At 35.0% G+C, this 20,390-nt stretch overlaps 1 protein-coding gene across 7 annotated transcripts in view; it reads right to left on the bottom strand.

Moving 5' to 3' along the window:
* The window catches only part of DZIP3 (DAZ interacting zinc finger protein 3), a 97,760-nt gene that overhangs the window by 69,031 nt on the left and 8,339 nt on the right, over nucleotides 1-20,390 (bottom strand). For all 7 annotated transcript variants that reach the window (XR_004437122.1, XM_033211360.1, XM_033211359.1 and 4 more), the window contains exons 2-5: nucleotides 12,861-12,964; nucleotides 10,116-10,185; nucleotides 6,958-7,113; nucleotides 1,672-1,788 (exon numbers count right to left, since the gene is read on the bottom strand). Coding sequence is in view for 6 of the 7 variants with exons in the window: in XM_033211360.1 (XP_033067251.1) it covers nucleotides 1,672-1,788; nucleotides 6,958-7,113; nucleotides 10,116-10,185; nucleotides 12,861-12,892 (375 nt within the window). In the remaining variant the exon portion in view is untranslated. The remainder of the gene's footprint in view (nucleotides 1-1,671; nucleotides 1,789-6,957; nucleotides 7,114-10,115; nucleotides 10,186-12,860; nucleotides 12,965-20,390) is intronic.

A 20,390-nucleotide genomic window follows, 5' to 3' on the forward strand; every position in this document is an offset into this window, starting at 1 on the left:
TGAATAACACAACAGAGACTGGCTAATATAATTCTGAATAAAACATTTCTAAGAACAAGGTAAGATACAGAATTGTGGTAATGCTATAATTAGAGGAGGAAAATCTCTGGAATTTAAAGATGCAAGTTGTACATTTTTAACTTAAAGCCCCTATCCTTTTCTCCTACCTTCTCCTCATTAGCAAAGATTATTCCAAGAACTAGAACAAAATTAACATAGAGATGCAATTGGCAACTGCACCCCCATAATACATAATCCACTCTTGCCTCCTACAAGGTTGTCTTATCCCTTTTTGGTGGCCTTGAAGGACAGATAGAGTAATTTAGAAACAGCAATAGACTGCTTTGATCATGACAATGCCACTTCTGCTCACAAGTATTACCAAGAGCTACGAAGGGAGAAACTCTTCCATTTCCTAGTCTAAGACTCATCTTTGAAGTAATGTCTAAGTAAAGAAGGCTAAGCAGTGGGTACCTGTTAAGGCTGATTTCACATTGATTTGTTTCACTGACTGGCAATCTGGTCAGTGGGAGAAACAGCAGGTCCGCCATATCCCCAAAGTTCTCAGGATTACAAGATGCAAACCCCTCATTTTCTTTGTTTCCTCACTGGAGTCCAACTAGGATCTCCTTCTGAATGGTGTAACTCACCCTGTAAGAACCCTAATCTCCAGAGTCCTAAATAAGAATTATTTTTCCATCTCTTTGTACATCATTATAATATGGGAGTTAATGTCTTAGGCTCCTTTTTTTGGTGTCTGGGTAGTCTTGTTTTGAAGATAACCCTATTTATTTCTAAAGTATCATTTGATCTCAAACACATAAATACATTTTGTTAATTTTACCTCTAATAGAAATTCCAACTTTTACAGATATAGAAATCTCAGAAGAAAAAGAAACTGATTCATTATGGTTAAAAAAGACAGATTTTTTTTTTCTTTTTAAATTGATAAATAAAAATTGTATATATTTATCATACACATGACATTATAAAATATGTACACATTGTGAAATGACTAACTCAAGTTAATTAACATATGTATAACCTCATATATTTACCATTTTTGTGGTGAAAATACTTAAAATCTAAGCAATTTTCAGGATTATAATACATTGTTATTAACTATAGTCACTATGTTGTACAACAGATCTCTCGAACTTATTCCTCACAACTAACTGAAATTTTGTATCTTTTGACCAACATCTCTTCAGTCTGTACTCCTGACCCCTTACCCCTAGCCACCATTGTACTCTCTGCTTCTGTGAGTTCAACACCTAGATTCCACATTCAAACGACATCATGCAGTATTTGTCCTTCTATATTTGGCTTATTTTTTTAACTTTATGATTCTCCATTTCTATTTGGGAAAGCCCATTTCTATTAGTTCAAGTTTTTCTTAAGATGTACAATTTTGTGGTAGGGAAGGAGACTAGAATAGGCTTATTACAGAGCCAGTCACATAAGAAAGTATAAGACATATAAGTTATCCAAAAGTCATATAAGAAAGTACAAGACACAGGAAGGAATCAATTTATACATACCCTTTTCTAGAGGTAAAAGAGAAAATTAAAAATTGGCCCACACCTTAAAATAAGCATGCATTGGCTGTTTTCTCACTGAGAAACTTTGATCAAGTCCATTATATCAAATTTTCAAAAAGAAAACACTTACTGTATAATTGGCAGCTTGAATGTTCCTAAGTGCTGCTTCTAGTTGTGTAATCAAGAAACGTAAAGTCAAAGCAGGAACAATTTCCTCACCATTCTGGCTGTTAGCTGCAACTTCTCTCTGTGGAAAATTATTCAGTTAAAAATGTCTATAAGTCTGAACAAACATCTACATATGTTTACATGATACAAATAATTCATGCTCATTGGAGAAAATTTTAAAAATAGAGATGAAGATGGTTTTAAAAAAAAAAAATCCATACCAACCAGATACAATGTTCTCATGTTTGTTTTTAAGTAGTCTGATGAATGTCATTTGTAACTATTTCCTTAAAACAATTTTAAATTTTATTTATGCATTTATGTATTTATTTATTTTTGAGATGGAGTCTCGCTCTGTCGCCCAGGCTGGAGTGCACTGGCACAATCTCAGCTCACTGCAAGCTCTGCCTCCTGCGTTCACACCATTCTCCTGCCTCAGCCTCCTGAGTAGCTGGGACTACAGACGCCCGCCACCACGCCCGGCTAATTTTTTGTACTTTTAGTAGAGACGAGGTTTCACCATGTTAGCCAGGATGGTCTTGGTCTCCTGACCTCGTGATCTGCCTGCCTCGGCTTCCCAAAGTGCTGGGATTACAGGCGTGAGCCACTGCGCCCAGCCTCTTTAAAACATTTTTTAAAAAAGGTATTCCTATACCTGCCAAGGGGTTGGCGACATTCACACCCACTTCAGAGGAAAGGGGTAATCCCACTTCACTCTCATACCTTCTATTGTGTGACATAGCTAAAATCTTCCAGCCCTGAACCTGTGGTAAACAGGAATGCTGGCATTAATACCAATACAAGGGTAAACCATTTTATGCTACAATCTGATTGCAACTGAGCTAATGCAAGCTTTATTACGTACTATAGTTTATTTACATGGCTGAAATGGAAGGCAGGACTATGTCTTTGTGTCCATTCCCCAATGTTTTCTACCCTCAAGTGCTTGGTTTAAATTATGTAATCTGTTTAATAATGTATAATCTGCAAGGAAAATTTAATCTACACTTCCATAACTTGGTTTCCATATACAACATTTTCCTGTTTTTTTCCTAGCTAACTAGATACTTTATTTCAGTCTCCCTAGCAATTAATTTAATGTGCCTCTTCTCTATCAATACATGTTTTCTAGGTAAAGTAACCCTCTATCACAATTTTAAATAGTGTCTACACACTGATAGTTTCCAAATTTACATTTCTAGCCAAGAATTTCACCTACATTCCAAGCTCAAACAATATCTCTTGAATTTGAATAGAAACATAAAACATAATACTGAAGTTCCACCTCTGTCAAACAGCCTAGGTGGTTTCAGATCAGTCTCCCCAATGAGAATAACTAAAACACCTGGACAGCATATAAAAACTAATTATCTGAAAGCAATGGAAAACTACTAAGACAATGAAAATAAAAACCTCTGAAAGGCAATCTCTGGAGACCTGACTTTTAAGCTACTTTTCTCATTAAAGTAACTGCCATATTCAGTTGTGGCACAACTTCAGCAGATTTGCAAGGCTTGGTGGAATATTGGAGCACATGGTCTATAAGGAGGAGCAGCCCCGGTAAATAGCCCATTCTTTTGATTGAGGCCCTGTTTTGGTTCCAACAGAAGCAGACCGTAATTCAAGGATTTCAATGGAAATAGTTTATTTGAGACATTTCCTACCATTTACAGAGACAATGGTAGGAAAGTAGAGAAGTAATAAAGTGAAGGAAAAGTAGGTTTTAATTAAAAGATGTGTTATTATGCTAGTTACCCATGGTGGGCCACTGCAGTTATTACAACTAGGAAATTTTAGAAAACTCAAAAATACAAACCTCAGTATTAACCAACTCAAGGGAAGAGGCAACTGGGATATTTATATGATAACTCCCAAGACCTACTGATTGAGTGCTTTCTGTGGTGATGGGGGAATATTAATTCCTTGGGTCTTCTAAACAGGAGAAGTAGCTTTCTCCTGTTCTAGAAAAAAAGGCCCTGAGGCATACAGATATAGATACGGAAAACTAGAACTGTCCAGAGCATACTAAAAATATAGGTAGGGTTCAATTGGTATGGGAAGGGCACTGATAGAATCTGCTACAAAAGACAGAGAAACTGACTCTTCCTCAAAGAACTAAGTAAAGGTTGGAATCATCTCTATCCCAGGTTGAATTAAATAATTTACTAGAAAAGCAAAAATAAGAATTACTAGAAAAAAATTTGTCCAGTTTTCCCAGTTCTTCACAGAGGAAGGTTGCTATGAGACAAACCAGGTAGCTACTCCAAATAGCAGAATTATCTCTATTATCTTCAATGACTACAGTATTTGTATTTATGTTTTCATGTTCATTCATGATTTTGGATATTTTTGCTTTCTTTTTTGGACATACTTATTACACATTTGTCAATTTTATTGGTCTTTCTATAAAAGCAAGTTTGGGATTTATTAATCCTTTCTATTTTATGCTTTAAATAGATTTTTTTTAACTATCCTTATTACTTCAAGCGCTTTTAATTTGCTGTTCTTCCATTAACTTCTTGAATGTCACGCTTAGATATTCAATCTTGCTTTTTCTAATATTTACACCTCAAGCTACAAATTCTCCTTGAAGCACAGCTTTATCTAATAACACAGGATTTGATATATATTTTTATTCAGTTCAAAAATGTATTTAACTTCTATTGATTTATTTGATTTCTTCTTTGACCAATTGGTTACCTAGATTAGAGGTATATATCTTACCTTATGAACATACAGTTTTCTAGATTATCTCTTTTATTGATTTCTAGAATAACTGAACAGTAGTTAGAGAACATACTCTGTATGTTTTGATACTTTGAAATCTGATGGGGCCTGCTTTGTGACCTAGTATATGGTCAATTTTTGTAAATGTTCTGTGTGCATTTAAAAACAATGCATACTCTGCCACTATCTGGTGCAATGTTTATACATGTATGTCTCAATTAGAGCAAGTCTGCTATAGGTCTACTAATTTTGTGTCCATGTTATATCAGTTATTAAGAGAAGTATGTTAAAATATCCCACTGAGATTGACTTGTCTTTTTCCTTTAATATCGTCTATTTTTATCATCTTATCATTCATAAAGGTTCTGTATATATTTGATCCTATTTCTGGAACTTATCTTCTATTTTCTAGATATGTCTGAGGTATAAAGAACAAGTAACACAATCTTTTAGTTACTAGAGCTTCATAATAACTTTTAATCTTTTAAATGGGCAAATTCCCAGCCCTATTCCTTTACACTTTTCTTAAATAATTTTCTTGGCTATTTTTCCTCTTATTTCCCATGTAAACTTTAGACTTAGCATTTAGTGACACTAACCAAAAAAATCCTATTATTTTAGTGGAATCCTGCAATATTTATGGATTTTAATTTATAGAAAATTGACAGCTTTAACATACTGTGTCTTCCTACATGTACTATTCCATTCAGGTCCTCATTTCTTACCTTTAATAGAGTTTTAGAGAGTTTTACTTATTGTTTTAATACGGAGTATTGATTTCTAAATTTAATGTGAGTACAATCAGTGCTTGGGTACTTACTAAAATGCAAATTCGAAGATCTATCCCCAGAGATTTTGATTCTTTAGGACTGGTACAGGGGTCAGATATTCTCATGTAAGTGGTTTAGAACAAGCTTAAAGAAATACTAGTTTATCTTGTACATTTCTTAAGTATTTTACTTTTGTTATCATTATAAATAAGTACAGTTCGCCCTCCATATCCACAGGTTTTGCTTCCATGGATTCAACCCTCCATGGACTGAAAATATTTGATAAATAAATAAATAGCAAGAATACAATAATTTAAAAAAATTGAAAAGACAATACAGTATAACAACTATTTACACAGCATTTACACTGTATTAGGTATGCAATACCTAGATGTAATCTAGAGATGATGTAACGTATATGGGAGAATGTGTACAGGTTGTTTGCAAATACTATGTCATTTTATATAAGAGACTTGGGCATCCTTGGATTTTTGTGCTGGGGGTGTCCTGGAACTAACCTCCCACAGATACCAAAAGATGCCTGTACTATTCTTCTATTTTTACCTTCTAGTTGCTATTTTTTGCATATCTGAAGGCTACTGATTTCCGTCTTACTGTTTCTAAGTGATTTCCAAAAGATAAGAGGGAAATGGTGGCATTATTCTATCAATTTCTAGCCAGAATTCACTTATACTGTGGTAAATTATCTCGGTTAAGATTATAATTGTGCATAAAGTCTTATGAATAGCTTCAGTTTGTTTGAATTTTTAATCATAATAGTATTAATGTGTTTCATAGAAATAACCATACATTCCTTCACAGAAAAACAAATGTAGCCTTCTCAAGACAACTACAGTGCTTTATCCTTCTCTTTCCTAGTTAATTGCCACAAAGAAAAGAGTATATAATTTTCTTTAACTTCAGAAAACTTCATTAATTTAAGAAATGGTATCCTTCTTATATTGAAAGTTACCACAAATTACACAGAAAAACGACTTTCAAGATTGAAATCTACAAATATAGCTTCCAGAGTATTTATTATACAAGTAACTCCAAAACTCTCCATATGATTTTTTAAAAATGCATTGTTTACAAATTTGTTAACTTTTTTTTTTTTTTTTGAGACAGTCTTGCTCTGTCTCCCAGGCAGGAGTACAGTGGCATGATCTCGGCTCACTGTACCTCCACTTCCTGAGTTCAAGCGATTTTCCTGCTTCAGCCTCCCAAGTAGCTGAGACCACAGGCATGTGCCACCATGCCCGGCTGATTTTTGCATTTTTAGTAGAGAGCAAGTTTCACCATGTTGGCCAGGCTGGTCTCAAATTCCTGACCTCAGTGATCCACCCACCTCGGTCTCCCAAAGTGCTGGGATTAGAGACGTGAGCCACTGTGTCTGGCCCAATGTGTTAACATTTTATGAGTTAGGAGACCAAAAGCAGTCCTCTGTCCCAGAGTGGCATGTTACAGGTTAATAGTGGGACTGGAATAAACACTAGACCTTGTAGTCAACAGCTTCCAAGCTACCAACCCACATTCCTACCATTATTCTTAAAAGGCTAGCACCAAATGACTCTATTTGTTCAATTTTTTAAAAGTCTATAGTCAAGGCTGACAACAAAGTCCTTTACAAGAAGTAAGATGGAGATTTTTTTCAAGATCTTGGCTACACTGTGGTTTAAAAATAATTTCAATTAAAAAATTCATATACAGACAGCTGCACTTCTGTCCCAAATAACAACTTAAGATGTTACCTGCATAGTTTGGAAGGAAAAATCTTCTTGTAAGAACTTCTTAATGTGAGGAACCACACCTTTTGGTAGAGTATTAACTGCATTTAATAACTTCTTCACTTCTAATAGTAAGTTAACAGGAACAAGATCAGTAGCTATGTCCTTTTCCTGTTTGTCCTAGAAGACATTATTGATTAAAATTTACACAATTATGCATATTCTCATTCACTTTAATTCTAAAATCAGCCAAAGTATTAAAAAAGGAACAAAGCTCATTTTCCCTTGTTCTCCTAGCTTCTATGACAAAACTACAAAAAAAATCTAAGGAAGAATAATATATGTTCTCTGTTCTCTAGGAACTTAAAATATTATATATATTATTCTCTGTAACATGAAAATATATCTAAATGTGCTTTTTACATTATATGACTGATACTTCAGCTATTAAACACACAGCAATTTGAAAACGAATAGTTGTAACAGTTTAAACTGTAAACAAAGTAGTAAAGTAGAATGACTCAACATCTCAATTTAGTCAGAGCTGTATAAATAGCAATAATCTTCAGGAATTTATTCTTACAGAATAAGGCACTAGTAATTATTAATTGATAACTACACTATCAAGTCCTGTTGGAATATCTATTAACATTAGTTGTGAAGAACTAGTGGACAACAGAGATGGATAAATGGCCTAGAACAGATGGATGATGGCCTTCCTTCAAACCTTAACAAGAAATCAGAGTTTTTACACTCTGTGGAAATTCTAGGAATAGAAATCATATTGCTGTTGATCTCCGAAAATAAGAACTTCTTATTGCCGACGCCCCATAGAGCTTGAGATGCTGAAAATGCCCTTGTATGGGCTAACTCACTTTCAGTTCTCTAACAGACCGGGAGCCACACAGGAAAGTAACTAGAAACCAATGAAGTCCACTGCAGGACTATCTGCCTAATCTCAATGATGGCGTTTTGCCCTTCTTTTCCCTAGTTAATTGCCACAAGGAAAAGAGTTTGCAGAGATTATCCAGTAACTTAAAGGGGAAAATATATAAACGTAAAATAACCATGGTATTCGGTATTCACCTGTATGAGGTTACTGTTGTAAAAAATGGGTTTGAGTGCTAAATTAAGATTCCTCCATCCCCATCTATATTCAATAAATATACTTTAGATTTCATAGCATTTCTTAAGATTATGTATGTAGAAAAACGTTGACAGTTTACTAACTCTCTATGAAGGATGTCCATTGTACTACTATTCATTTTATCATTCTTGCAACCTTTCTACAAGTTTGAAATTTTTCAAGAAGTTAAAAAAAATTCTACCAAGTAACTAGAAAAACCCCTTATAAAGAATGACCAATATCAGTCGTGCATATAATTCCAACTAAAGGTCAATTCTAGTCACAAGTACCTGTAGAATCATCTGATACTAATTAACAAATTTATACACAGGTAAGATTATAGTATGAATAAAAATTTTTCAACAGGAAATATTGTAAGTGTCATGCCTACAGGGTCTTGCTTTGTCACCTAGGCTGGAGTGCAGTGGTATGAACACAGCTCACTGCAGCCTTGACCTCCCAAGCACAAGTGATCCTCCCACCTTAGCCCCTCAAGTAGCTGGAAATACAGGCACGCACCACCATACCCAGCTAATTTTGGTATCTTTAGCAGAGACAATGTTTTGCCATATTGTAAAGGCTGGTCTCAAACTCTTGAGCTTAAGCAGTAAATCTGCCCACATTAGCCTCCCAAAGTGCTGGGATTACAGGCATGAGCCACCATGCGTGGTCCATATTTTTAATTTAAGTTAGTTGTCAAAATATTTGATGCTTAATCCATTTTGGCAAAATTGATTAAATATCTAAACAAAATTCAGGTCAAAGTGTCCACCTTCCTTGCTTTTTGTATTCCTGATTCTGTACCTAGAAACGTCTTTTCTGGATCTAGTCCCCTGATTCTTGCCTTTGCTCAACTGTACAACCCTACATACATGTGCATATAGCGTACTTCCCCTGCAGCATTTTTTACAGTGATAACCTCATGCAGGTGAATACCATGGTTATTTTATGTTTATATATTTTCCCCTCCTAAGTTACAGGATAACCTCTGCAAACTTTCCTACAAACATGTTCCTACCCAAGTCTCATGTTGAATTGTAATTCTTAGTAGTAAGGAGGGACCTGGTAGGAGGTGACTGGATCATTGGAGTGGTTTCTAATAGTTTAGCATCATCTCCCTGGTGCTGTCGCATGATAGAGTTCCCACAAGATCTGGTTGTTTAATAGTGTGTGGCACCTTCCCCTTTGGTCTCTTTCTCTCTTGCCGCCATGTGAAGGCATGCTTGCTTCCCCTTTGCCTTCTCCCATGACTGTAAGTTTCTCGAGGACTACCCAGCCATGCCACCTCCTGTCCAGCCTAAGAAACTGTGATTCAATTAAACCTCTTTTCTTCATAAATTACCTAGTCTCAGGTAGTTCTTTATAGCAGTATGAGAACAGACTAATACACTTATTAACAAGTGGACATCAATCATTATACAAAACTATGTGGAAGGTAAAATTATACTAACGAGAACCTAACAAACAAATATCTCTTCATCAGTCTTTCATAAAATATATGAACATATGATGTTCACACAACTAGTTTTAACTACCATAAAAGCATATCACTGGTAATAAAAGCCTTTTATGTATAATTCAGAATTACTCTCTTTCATTTAGACCTAGAAGTTCTAACCATAAACAAAATAAAAATAAAGAATAAACTTAACTTCAGAAATGACTCAAACTTCTTACCAAATGAAATTCTGTATATGTGTATGTGTGTTTTCTTTATATGTGTATAGGTTTTGTTTTGCTTTCATTTTCCCTTCAAAAAACAAATGAGGGATTTCTTAAAATTGATTGTTGGGCTATTTCTGGGTGATTCCATTCAATTTTTTAATTAACTTTTAGTTATGGTATGGAATGGTATTTAGAATGACAACCTTGAGATAAGTATCAATCATCAAAGCAAGATTTAACTGTGACCATTTTACTTATGAAGGTAGGAAAGTTGACTCACTCAAAAAATTTTAACACGTAATTAAAGTGACTAGATGTATCACTGCATTTGCATATATAATCAGTTATTATCAATTAACTAAAAGTTAATGAAAATTAAACTTTCTCTTACCAGTTGACCAGATGATTTTTCTTGCTTATTCTCAGTTTCTTCCTTCCTCTGATCCTCCACAGCAGGATGCCTATTTTAAATGAAAATAGGTATATTAAGAGCATCTTCTCACAAAGAACACAAATTGTAGTAGTAAAGAATCTTAACAATTGAATTATTGTCTGAAAGTGTAACCAAAGTGCATCAAAGACTGGTAATGGTGGTAGGTGCCATATCTCTTTAGAGACTCAAGTTAAAGAAGACAAATTGGCCATGCCCTTACTGGATGGTGGTAGAGAAAACAACAAGCCTATTATGAAAAACACTGCATCCTTAATAGATATGCAGTAGACCAAAATAATGGGGAAAAAACCTTATAGCACTGTTTCAAGGTAAAGGAAAAAAAGGTCTTAAAAAGGTTGATGTTTTGTGTGTTTATGAAGATATTACAGGTTAGGGAGAGATCTATCTTAAATAGATCATTTTATTTTTTGTTTGGGGTTACTAAACTTACAATTGTCCAGTTTTCCAAAATATTTTTAACTGAGGAAAAACATCGTATTTAGAAACTATTAACTATTTGGGTAATAAGGGATCACTTGACAGGTTTTGCTTTTAACCTTAGCTCAAAATGTGAACATACTGCAGTATTATATACCGAACTGAAAATTTTATTTGTAGTATTGCTTTTGCCTGCATACAGAACCATTGTATAGGAACCATAATAAAGGAACCATATAATATAGGGTCATATATGATTTATTCTATGTTAATTCTGAACACCAGCAGAGAGAACACTGAGAAATTTATATTGACTGATTTATTCAGAACTGTACTTTATATTCTCTTATTTGACTTTACATTTATGTATTCATTTGACAGACAACCATTTATCATCTACTATATGCTAATTGATTTTGTTGGGGTAAACTGGGATGGATATATAAAATGGTATTATCCGTTTTCAAACTTCTAGTGAAAAGTTTCTACAAAAGGAGATACACACATGCAAACATTTCACAATATGATTCTCAGTGCTCTTTAAGGTGCCATGGTAAAAAGAAACCTATTAACTGTCTTTTCCTCCACTTCCAAGTCCCACTTGCCCTACAAAAAATGAAGCAAAACACAAGTTATATCTTTGTGTTATCAAGGAATGAAATATACTGCAGCAGTATTCTGAAGTCTTTCAAGGTTTGAGAAAGAGTATAAAATGTTCTAAAGTGTATACTCTACCAGCAAACTCCATTTCATGATCATTCCCTCCTTAACCCAATACTTCTCAATCCCAGACGCATATTAAAATCAACTGTGAAGCTGGATGTTTGGGCATCCAGATGCCCAAAACCTACTTCATGTCTTCTAAATCAAAAGTGTCATGTGGGCTGCTATATTCTCTATGGGCTCCATTACAAATTTTGATGTGTAACTCCAACTTACCCTCACCTCCTCCTCTGTACAAATAAAGCCAAAATCTCTAGCAACATAGTCAAAATACACCCCAAGAATTTTTCTTAAGTACTTTTTGTTGCTATTTCCTCACCTCAGCCAAATGACCTTTTGTCTTCCCTTGCTTGTAAACCCATCACAACACTTCTCATTTTTTAAAGATCAGTTCAAATGTTACTTTGTGGAAACTCAATCACCAGTCAATGATTATTTTTTCTTCCTATAGACAGCCACAGAATCTCTAATAGTTACATAATTTGCCTAAAGATATAATTACTTTTTATATATCTTGCCACTATATTATAAGCTATCTCTAGGTACACAAATATTGTCTTGGTCTTTATTCCCTAAGCACAAAGGAATCAGTAAATGCTTTTGTAAAATAAATTAATAGGTCACACTGCTTATTATACGAGATAGTTCAAGCCTGGAGGGAGATCTCCAATACAACCCTGTTTAGTATTATATGAGGTAGAGGTGGGCTGAACTTACCCTGCTTGGAGAAAAGAGAATGTCATTATGGCCTTGGCCCACTGAATCATTCAGTAGGGTCTTCTGCATCACGCTTAAATTACTCTTTAGAAAATGGGGATAATAAAAGCACTCACTTCATAGAGTTGTTATGAGGTTTATGAGTAAAACATAACGTAAAAGCATTAAAAACAATGCTGACATAGTAAGTCTATGTAAGCACTTGTTAAATGATACAACATTTTCATGAGAATGACTGAACAGTAAGGTATGGCATATTTTTCAATTCTTAGCTCTTCAGTGAGAATGTAATCCCCAGTGAACTTCTGTAAAATTAGATTTCACCCAGTCTGCATCACCCACTAACCAAACTTGCTGAAATGTCTTGAAGCAAAAGGGTTTCCCATTCATACTAGCTTCCCAAGGTTACGTGGAAAAAACAAACATTATGTCTTTTGGAATACAACAAATGCAGCTGGTTTTTGTCAACCTATCCTTTACCTCTGGGGTCCCCAGCCCCTAGGCCACAGACAAGTACAGGTACATGGTCTGTTAAGAACTGGGCTGCACAGCAAGGAGGAAGCAGTGGGTAAGCATTACCACCTGAGCTCCATCTTCTGTCAGATCAGCAGCAGCATTAGATTCTCAAAGGAATGCAAACTCGATTGTGAACTGCCCATGTGAAGGATCTAAGTTGCCTACTCCTTATGAGAATCTAATGCCTGATGATCTGAAGTGGAACAGTTTCATCCCAAAACCATTCCCCACATCCCTACCATCCGTGGAAAAACTGTTTTCCACAAAACCAGTCCCTGGTGCCAAAAAGGTTGGGGACTGTTGCCTTACCTCACAAAAAATTCGTCTGGTAGAGAATCCATGCTGCACAAGGTTTCTTCACAAAAATCTTATTCCACTGCTTGCAAACTGACTTTAAATACTGCCCTTTAATGCTGTAAGGAAAATAATACTTTTATGAAGGTAGGAAAGTGACACTTTTTCTGCACACTATGAAAACAGAACACGATCATTTGAAAAAAATCTGAAACTGCTATAAAAGAAAATGAATCATAGTTTTGCCACCCAAACACAATCACTACCCATCCTTTAATATGCTTATTTTTTACCAAGCATAGGTATATTTTACCAATTTGTAATCATATTAAATAAAAGATGTTCCACCCCACCCTTTTCACCACTGAATGTTATATCAAAATAATCTTTCATGTTGTTTTATTCTCCTAGTAAACATTCTTAATGGCTATACAATAGCTGGTTGATTGGGATTTCCTTGGCCATTTTCTTATAGTTGGTCATTTAATTTCCCATTTTTTCTATTATAAATAGTTCCATGATAAACTCCATTATCCATAAAGCTTTTCCCATATTTATTATTTCTTTATAATACATTCTCAAAAGTAAAATTAATAGATCAAAAGACACAAACATTTCATTGTTCAAAGGCTTCCCAAAAGATTTATACTAATTTATTTTCCATAGAGGTAAATATGAGTTACTGCTTAACACAATCTTGACAGCGCTGTTTTGTTTTCTTTTAGTCTACAAATAACATGTAGCTACTTTTTCCCCAAGTCATGATTCTACATCTCCATAAAACAGGAGACACAGGATGTACAGAACACTTGCACAATCTCGTGTTCCAACATCAGTGGATGTTGTGGATATTTCCTGAAAGAAAAATAACACTGAGGCAACACAAATGAAAACAAAGAGACTAGAGTATCATAAGCATATATATTTATTTACATAGCTATTTATTCCAAGAACAACTCTTCTAAAACTAGTCCCATTTAATCTTCTTACTGAAAGTTCAAGCCTCTAGACTACAGTGCTTTGTGCTAGGCTGGCTTCCTTTTTTGATCCTACCCTAAGCCCAGAAAGTGTTAAATCATATGTAAAACTATTGTTATATGCTCTGGGGCAAAAAGAGAAATAGAAGAAATAGAAAAGAAAGTGGCAGCAATTGCATAAATAAAACGGACGTAGGCTGCCTTGCTGCCAAGCACAAGACTGTATGAAGTTTCTCATTTGTTGTCTCTGACCTGCTTATTTATCTCAGTAATTGGGTAGCCATTTCTGTAACAGCACATTTAATACAATTCCATAATTTAGATTGGTACAGCCTTTCTAGCTAGGCCCATTACTAAAAGGTAATTCAGCATAGGGTAATTCCCATATCAATAAAATATATTCCACAAGGTCAACTATAAATCACCTATTAAGAATTCAGATTGTGTTTACTCAAATAAACACTATTTTAATGATATCCTGCCCCTTCCCCCACCAAAAAAAAAAAAAAAGCAATTTACCACAGACAGGAAGAAGTAACTGCAGAACCTGAACCCATCTAATAAACCCTGAGGTCTGTGTATCTTTTCAGTAAGCTTAGATAAGGGAAGGGGCAACTCAGCCTGGTATAAGGGCTAAAATAAGTCCTGTGGAGATCATCTGTAAAACAAGTATTCCTAATTATGATACCACATACCAATATTCTACATTTGACTCACACCAACTCTAAGTAACACAGAAAGTCTTAAGAGACAAGAATAATTCTGCAACAATTTGCTACTGATATCTTAAAACACAAAATTACACATATATACACAGAGAGAGATTTCCTTCTAAATTTCATTTAAAAGAGCTTTCTTCTAGTATCTCTTAATTCCTTGCTCATCCCCAACAAATACACTTCATTGCTATATTACAACTCACCTACACAGAATGAATACAGTTCTCCTAGATAATTGTTATTTCATAGTTTTTTTCAAAAATTCAGTAAGCAAAGTCGTATTTTAATTTGTATTGTCTGTTCAAATACTGAAGAAAGATACAAACTACAACTAATAACGAAGCAGAGAGCTTGGATAAACCTTGTCATTCACACTAGATCAGATCTGCTTCATCTCTTTAATAAAGCTGTATAGAAAAAGACATAACTGTGAGGATTTTAGGACTGTGATCAAACTACTTTTATGGTTTCTATAAATCTCCCTGTTATTTTAATAAAAAGTAACAATAGTTAAGGCATTATTTCATAGCTAGAGAATACAAATGTACGCCTTTTCCAGACAAAACAATCCCCTCATTTCCAGAATTTATCAAAGCTCAGACTTGGAGACCTCCCCCTCTGCTAAGCTCTTCTGTGGCCAGTAGCTATTTGCATAGATCACAGCAAGGATGAAAAGAAGGGAGGAAAATCCTCTGGTGACAACACAGAGGCAAACCTGTTCAGTGTTCAGCTTGAAAAAGAAATGGGTGGAAAATTAATCAACAAATCAAAAAGATATTTGGATCCCAAATTAACAGTTAAGCAGGCTTTTTCAGCTTGCTCAAAATACAACCTGAGATGAATCTCTGTGATGAAAGGTTTTCCAGGAGAAAGAATCATCAATGTCATCATTTCACCAGGAGCTAAACAGGTATGTGTGGCAAACACTACTGGCAACAGCAACAGCAGTAGCACTTTACAGCCTCTGTTGCGAGAAAGGCGAAGTGCCTAGCAACCAAAAGGAAGTAGCCAGCCTGAAATGTCACCACTGAGCTGCTAAAATAATCCAAAGGTTTTTACCATTCTAGAAGAGGCTGGAGAAAACCTTTTAAGTCAGGGTTAACATGACGGGGGAAAAAAAGGTAAATCTTGAATCTAGTTTCCCCTAGTGTATTCATTTCAATAGACTTTTCCCTGTCAGCAGTAAACAAAATTTACTCTGACTTCCTGGGATTAAGAGACTGCTCTTCTTCAGGAATCTATTTAGGTCCTTGTTGGTTGATCTGAGGGCAAGCTAAAGTTCAATGTCAATTTACAGCACACTTTTATCCGCTAACCAAGATGATCTTATCTGTAGGCTGTGTTTTACTGGTTGAAAAATAAGGTAATGCCATCCATATCTTAATAAACAGTAACATGGCTTTCTTACTGTTCCTTCTACCTGAACTCTCAGCTCCTACTTTCCCTCTTACTGAAATTTTAACAATTTTTTTAGTTGTAAAGGTATTTTGTTTCCATTTTTAAAGCTGTTTATTCACGTCAAAGCAGGCACAGCTCTTATGTATAATTTTTTAAATAATCCACTTAAACATTTAACTTGTGTTACTGTAACTTTCCTAAACTGTATATAGGCACATTTTTATAAAAATCCACTCAAATGTTCATCTTGACTAAAATGTTACCAAAATACCAAGGGTTCAGTCTAGGTCCTACTGCTGGCCGCCCGGAAAGCTAATCACTGAAACAACAAGTTTTGCCTAGGAAGAAGGCTTTAATTGGGTGCTATAGCTGGGGAGATGAAGCTCAATCTCAAATCTATCTCCCTGACTGACTAAAACTAGGGTTTTATATAGCAGGGAAGAAATGTAATAATTTGCAAAAAAGCAATAACTAGGGAGGCACAAGGAGGCATCTGGTGAAGTGATCTGGTAATTTTCAGTTCTTGGATACCTTTTTTGAGAGGCCTGAAGGTCCTTTCCTGAGGAAGAAACTCAAATAAATACAAGTTTCAAGCTTTAACACCAGAAGGGTCAATATCTATGTTTATCCAAAACCAACTGTCTATGGCTCTACTGGGTTGATTTAAAAAATACCTGACCAAGATAGAGACTCTAATACAACAACAAGTTTACATTTCAAAGTGTGGGTGGATGTCCCATGAATTTCCCTCCCTTGACAACTCCAGCACTTGCAGATTATACAACGCCAGAAGGAAAAAGTGAGTATCAGTGTGGAAAACAATAAAAATAAAGCTCACACTTTTCTCCACGCTACTAGCTTAAAACAAAGTAATATATTTTGTCTTTTTCAGGAAAGGAATTCAGATATTATGAACTTTTCCTTTGCCCAGTAAATCAGGGTCTCTCAATTTTGGAACTACTGACATTCCAGGCTGGATAATCCTGCTATAGGAAGTTGTCCTATGCATTTTTAAGATGTTTCACAGCATCCCTAGCCTCTGTCCACCAGATGCCAGAGGCAGCTCCTCACCAACACACACCCACACCCACACATCTACACACCTCAGCCCCATTGTGGCAATCAATGATATCTTGAGATATTGTCAAATATCCCTTGGGGCATAAAATTACTCTCCAAACGAATGAGTTAAGATTAAGAAACTTAATTAAGTGGACATAGAGACTGATTTGAGGAAGAAAAATAAGACCATCCTGATATTACATAACATGTACAGACACAAACAAACTTATGTCTACAAGAAAGCAAAACGACATAAAATATCTAGATTTCCATTAATGTCAAAACTGAGAGGCTGTATAGTAGTTTAAGAGCACTGTAATCACTCTGGAAGGGTATGCTTTGACACACACTAGCTAGCTGTGTGATTTTATGTGAGATTAATAAACATTCTCTGTGCTTCAGCTTCCTTATCTAAAACATAGGGATGACAGTACCCCTTTCACAGAGTTACGAAGATTAAATGCTTAAAACACATAATAGAATAGCACCTGGTGCATAGTAAGCACTATATAAGTGTTCCTATCATCACCATTTTCATAATCAAAATAATCATCATTTAACTGTTTAAGTTTGCAGCAAAATTAATTAACTTTTCTTCTAATTCCCTACTGTGAAGGAGAAATGCTATTGTACGGAAAGAAATGTTAATGAGATTTAAGAAATGGGATAAAATATTATTTTTTAAATATATCACACATGACACAAAAGACAACATAATGTGTGCACACTGTTCAGCACCTTGCATTTTTCACACCAGCACATATACATCTACTTTAGTCTTTAAACTGCATGATATGTCAATGTATGCATGTATCATTTTACCAGACCATTGATTAAAAACTTCAGATGTCTCTAGGTTTGACTTAAAAAAAAAATTGTTATTACAAACAATGCTGCAATACCACCACCTTGAACATGCAACTTGGTTAAAATTTTGATAGCTATTTTGAAAAGCTGGATTTCCTAACTCAACATTGAATTAAATGTACTCCAGAAGACCATGGGTCTGTTAACAAGCAGACTCTGACACTGCTAGTTCTCATTTCTGCTAAATTTTACCAAGAGAATTCCAAAAAACTCCTCAAAGTTGAGACGTAAGATGCTATGGTCACTTCAACCCTTAAAAACATTGAAGAAAACACTTTCAAAGAACGTGGCAGGACATTTTGTGATAGGAGTTCCTTGGAATCAGAATTTTAACTACTGTTGATCTGAGTATGTCTGCTAGATTAGCAGCAATAACCAGCCGTTCTTGATGGCTTTTGAAACGACTGTCTTAGTCATTGGGACTGCTACAGTAAAGTACTATAGAAACAACAGAAATTGATTTATCACAGTTCTGGAGGCTAGAAGTCTGAGACCGATGTGTCAGCAAAGTTGGTTCTGATAAGGGTGCTCTTCTGGGCCGCAGACTTCTAACTTCTGGTTGTATCATCACATGGTAGAAAGAGGGTGAGAGAGCTCTCTGGGGTCCTTTTACAATCCCGCTCATGAAGGCTCTACCTTCATGACCTATTTTATCTCCCAAAGGCCGCACCTCCTAATACTATCACATTGGGGGTTAGGATTTCAACACTGAATGAGGGGAACACAAACATTCGGTCTACTGTGCAGTTGTTATGTGGTTACAGCATTATGATAGTCTTTATTTCTCATATGTTAGTGAGCTGAGCTCTGTGTAGACAAAAATGGCTGAGGCTATTAGGTTAGACTCAAAGAATAACAAGTTAACAAGCTGCACCATTATTTTGTATTAGCAATAATTAGTATGAACAAAATATACTGATTACTTGGTTTTATAATTTATTGTTAATTTCTCCATTTTTGAATTTGTTTAACTTCCTGGAAAAGCTACAAAATACATACACCTAGACACCAGTAGCTAAAATATTATTTTTCCCCAAAGAATAAATATACAGTCTGCTTAGTCAAACTCCAAAACCGATGGATGCTGGTGGAAAAATATTTGCAAAAGTTATCGGAAACTGTAAGATATTTTCTATCCCAAAAGATTACTGTTTTTATTAGCTCTTGCCACTTTGCAAAGATCATTGTTAGCAATATGTCTGCTTAAACCAGGAAATAAGAGCGTTATAATGTGTACTCACCACCCCTTGTTACAAATCTGCCAACATAGGAAACATCCTTTCCTGAAGCAAAATTAACATCTTGTCTTAAGCAGGTTTTAAATTCTATTCAGATCTATTCAATTAGTTACTTTTGGACTTACACAGGTAAACCTTTAGTATATATTTATTTGTTTTGAATAGTTGGAATGTGCCTACAATGAATATGCACAGGTTAGGATTTACCTGAAACACTATCCAGATACTAAACAACCCATCAGTTTCAAATATTTACAGTAGCTCTGCTAAAAGCACACTCTTCAGAAACGTAGCTAGAAACCACAGGAAGAAGCATATGCTACCCCTAAGCACATACTCCAAAGGTGGAATATTTTCAGCAATTTAAAAATATTATGTTGTCATTACAGTTGTTAGATAATAGAGACATAACACACGTAGAGATGGTAATCAACCAGGGAATGAGGAATACTTCTTTCATGTACTTGCCTCTACCACCACCAATGAAAGCTTGCCCTATTCACTTCCAGCTTGCTCTACCCATGTAAGAAAATTGGCAGCTCATTGTTATCTCAGAAAGGCATACATTTGTAACAAGGGTGTAGGTAAGAAGATAGAGCAAGCTTTTGGTTATGAAGAGTTTCTTTTCATAAGATATTAACTGAGTGTATTACCTTGGGTTGCATTGAAAATAAGCTTAATTTTCATCAGCTCCTATGTGCCACGCTCTAAGCTATGCACCCTGAATAAACATCTGATCTTTATACAACTATGGAAGATAAACATTACTATAATAAGTTTTAAAAATTAAGAAACTGAGGCTTATAGAGTTCTCATAGTTAATAAATCAGTAAGAGCAGAAATTCATGCCCCACATTTTACCAACTGCAATTCCATTTTCTTCCATGTCCCATTACTTCTAGTGCCATATTTAATTTTATAGAAGCTTAATGTATAATTATGAGCTGGACTAGATAATATGCACATATGCATACTCAGAAACAAAACTATTTACACATTCTTATTGCTCAGTAATACTGTAAAAGTTATTAATCATGCCAGCCTAATATTTCATATCATTAGTCATATTAGTTTTGCTAGAGTTTTTCTATTCAACAAAACAATTCAGATACTATACATGGTACTGAAATAAACAATGAAATGGACAATACTTCATGCCTGGTTAAATGATCTCTCAAAGCTAAAGATTTTTTAAAATAAAATCTCCAAACTTTTTTGATCACATATCCCTAAAACAGTGAAAGATCTGAGAATATGCTGAAAATATAAGAATATCAATTCACT

Source organism: Trachypithecus francoisi, unplaced genomic scaffold, assembly GCF_009764315.1.
Source record: "Trachypithecus francoisi isolate TF-2019V2 unplaced genomic scaffold, Tfra_2.0 Lachesis_group0, whole genome shotgun sequence".
Classification (NCBI taxonomy): domain Eukaryota; kingdom Metazoa; phylum Chordata; class Mammalia; order Primates; family Cercopithecidae; genus Trachypithecus; species Trachypithecus francoisi.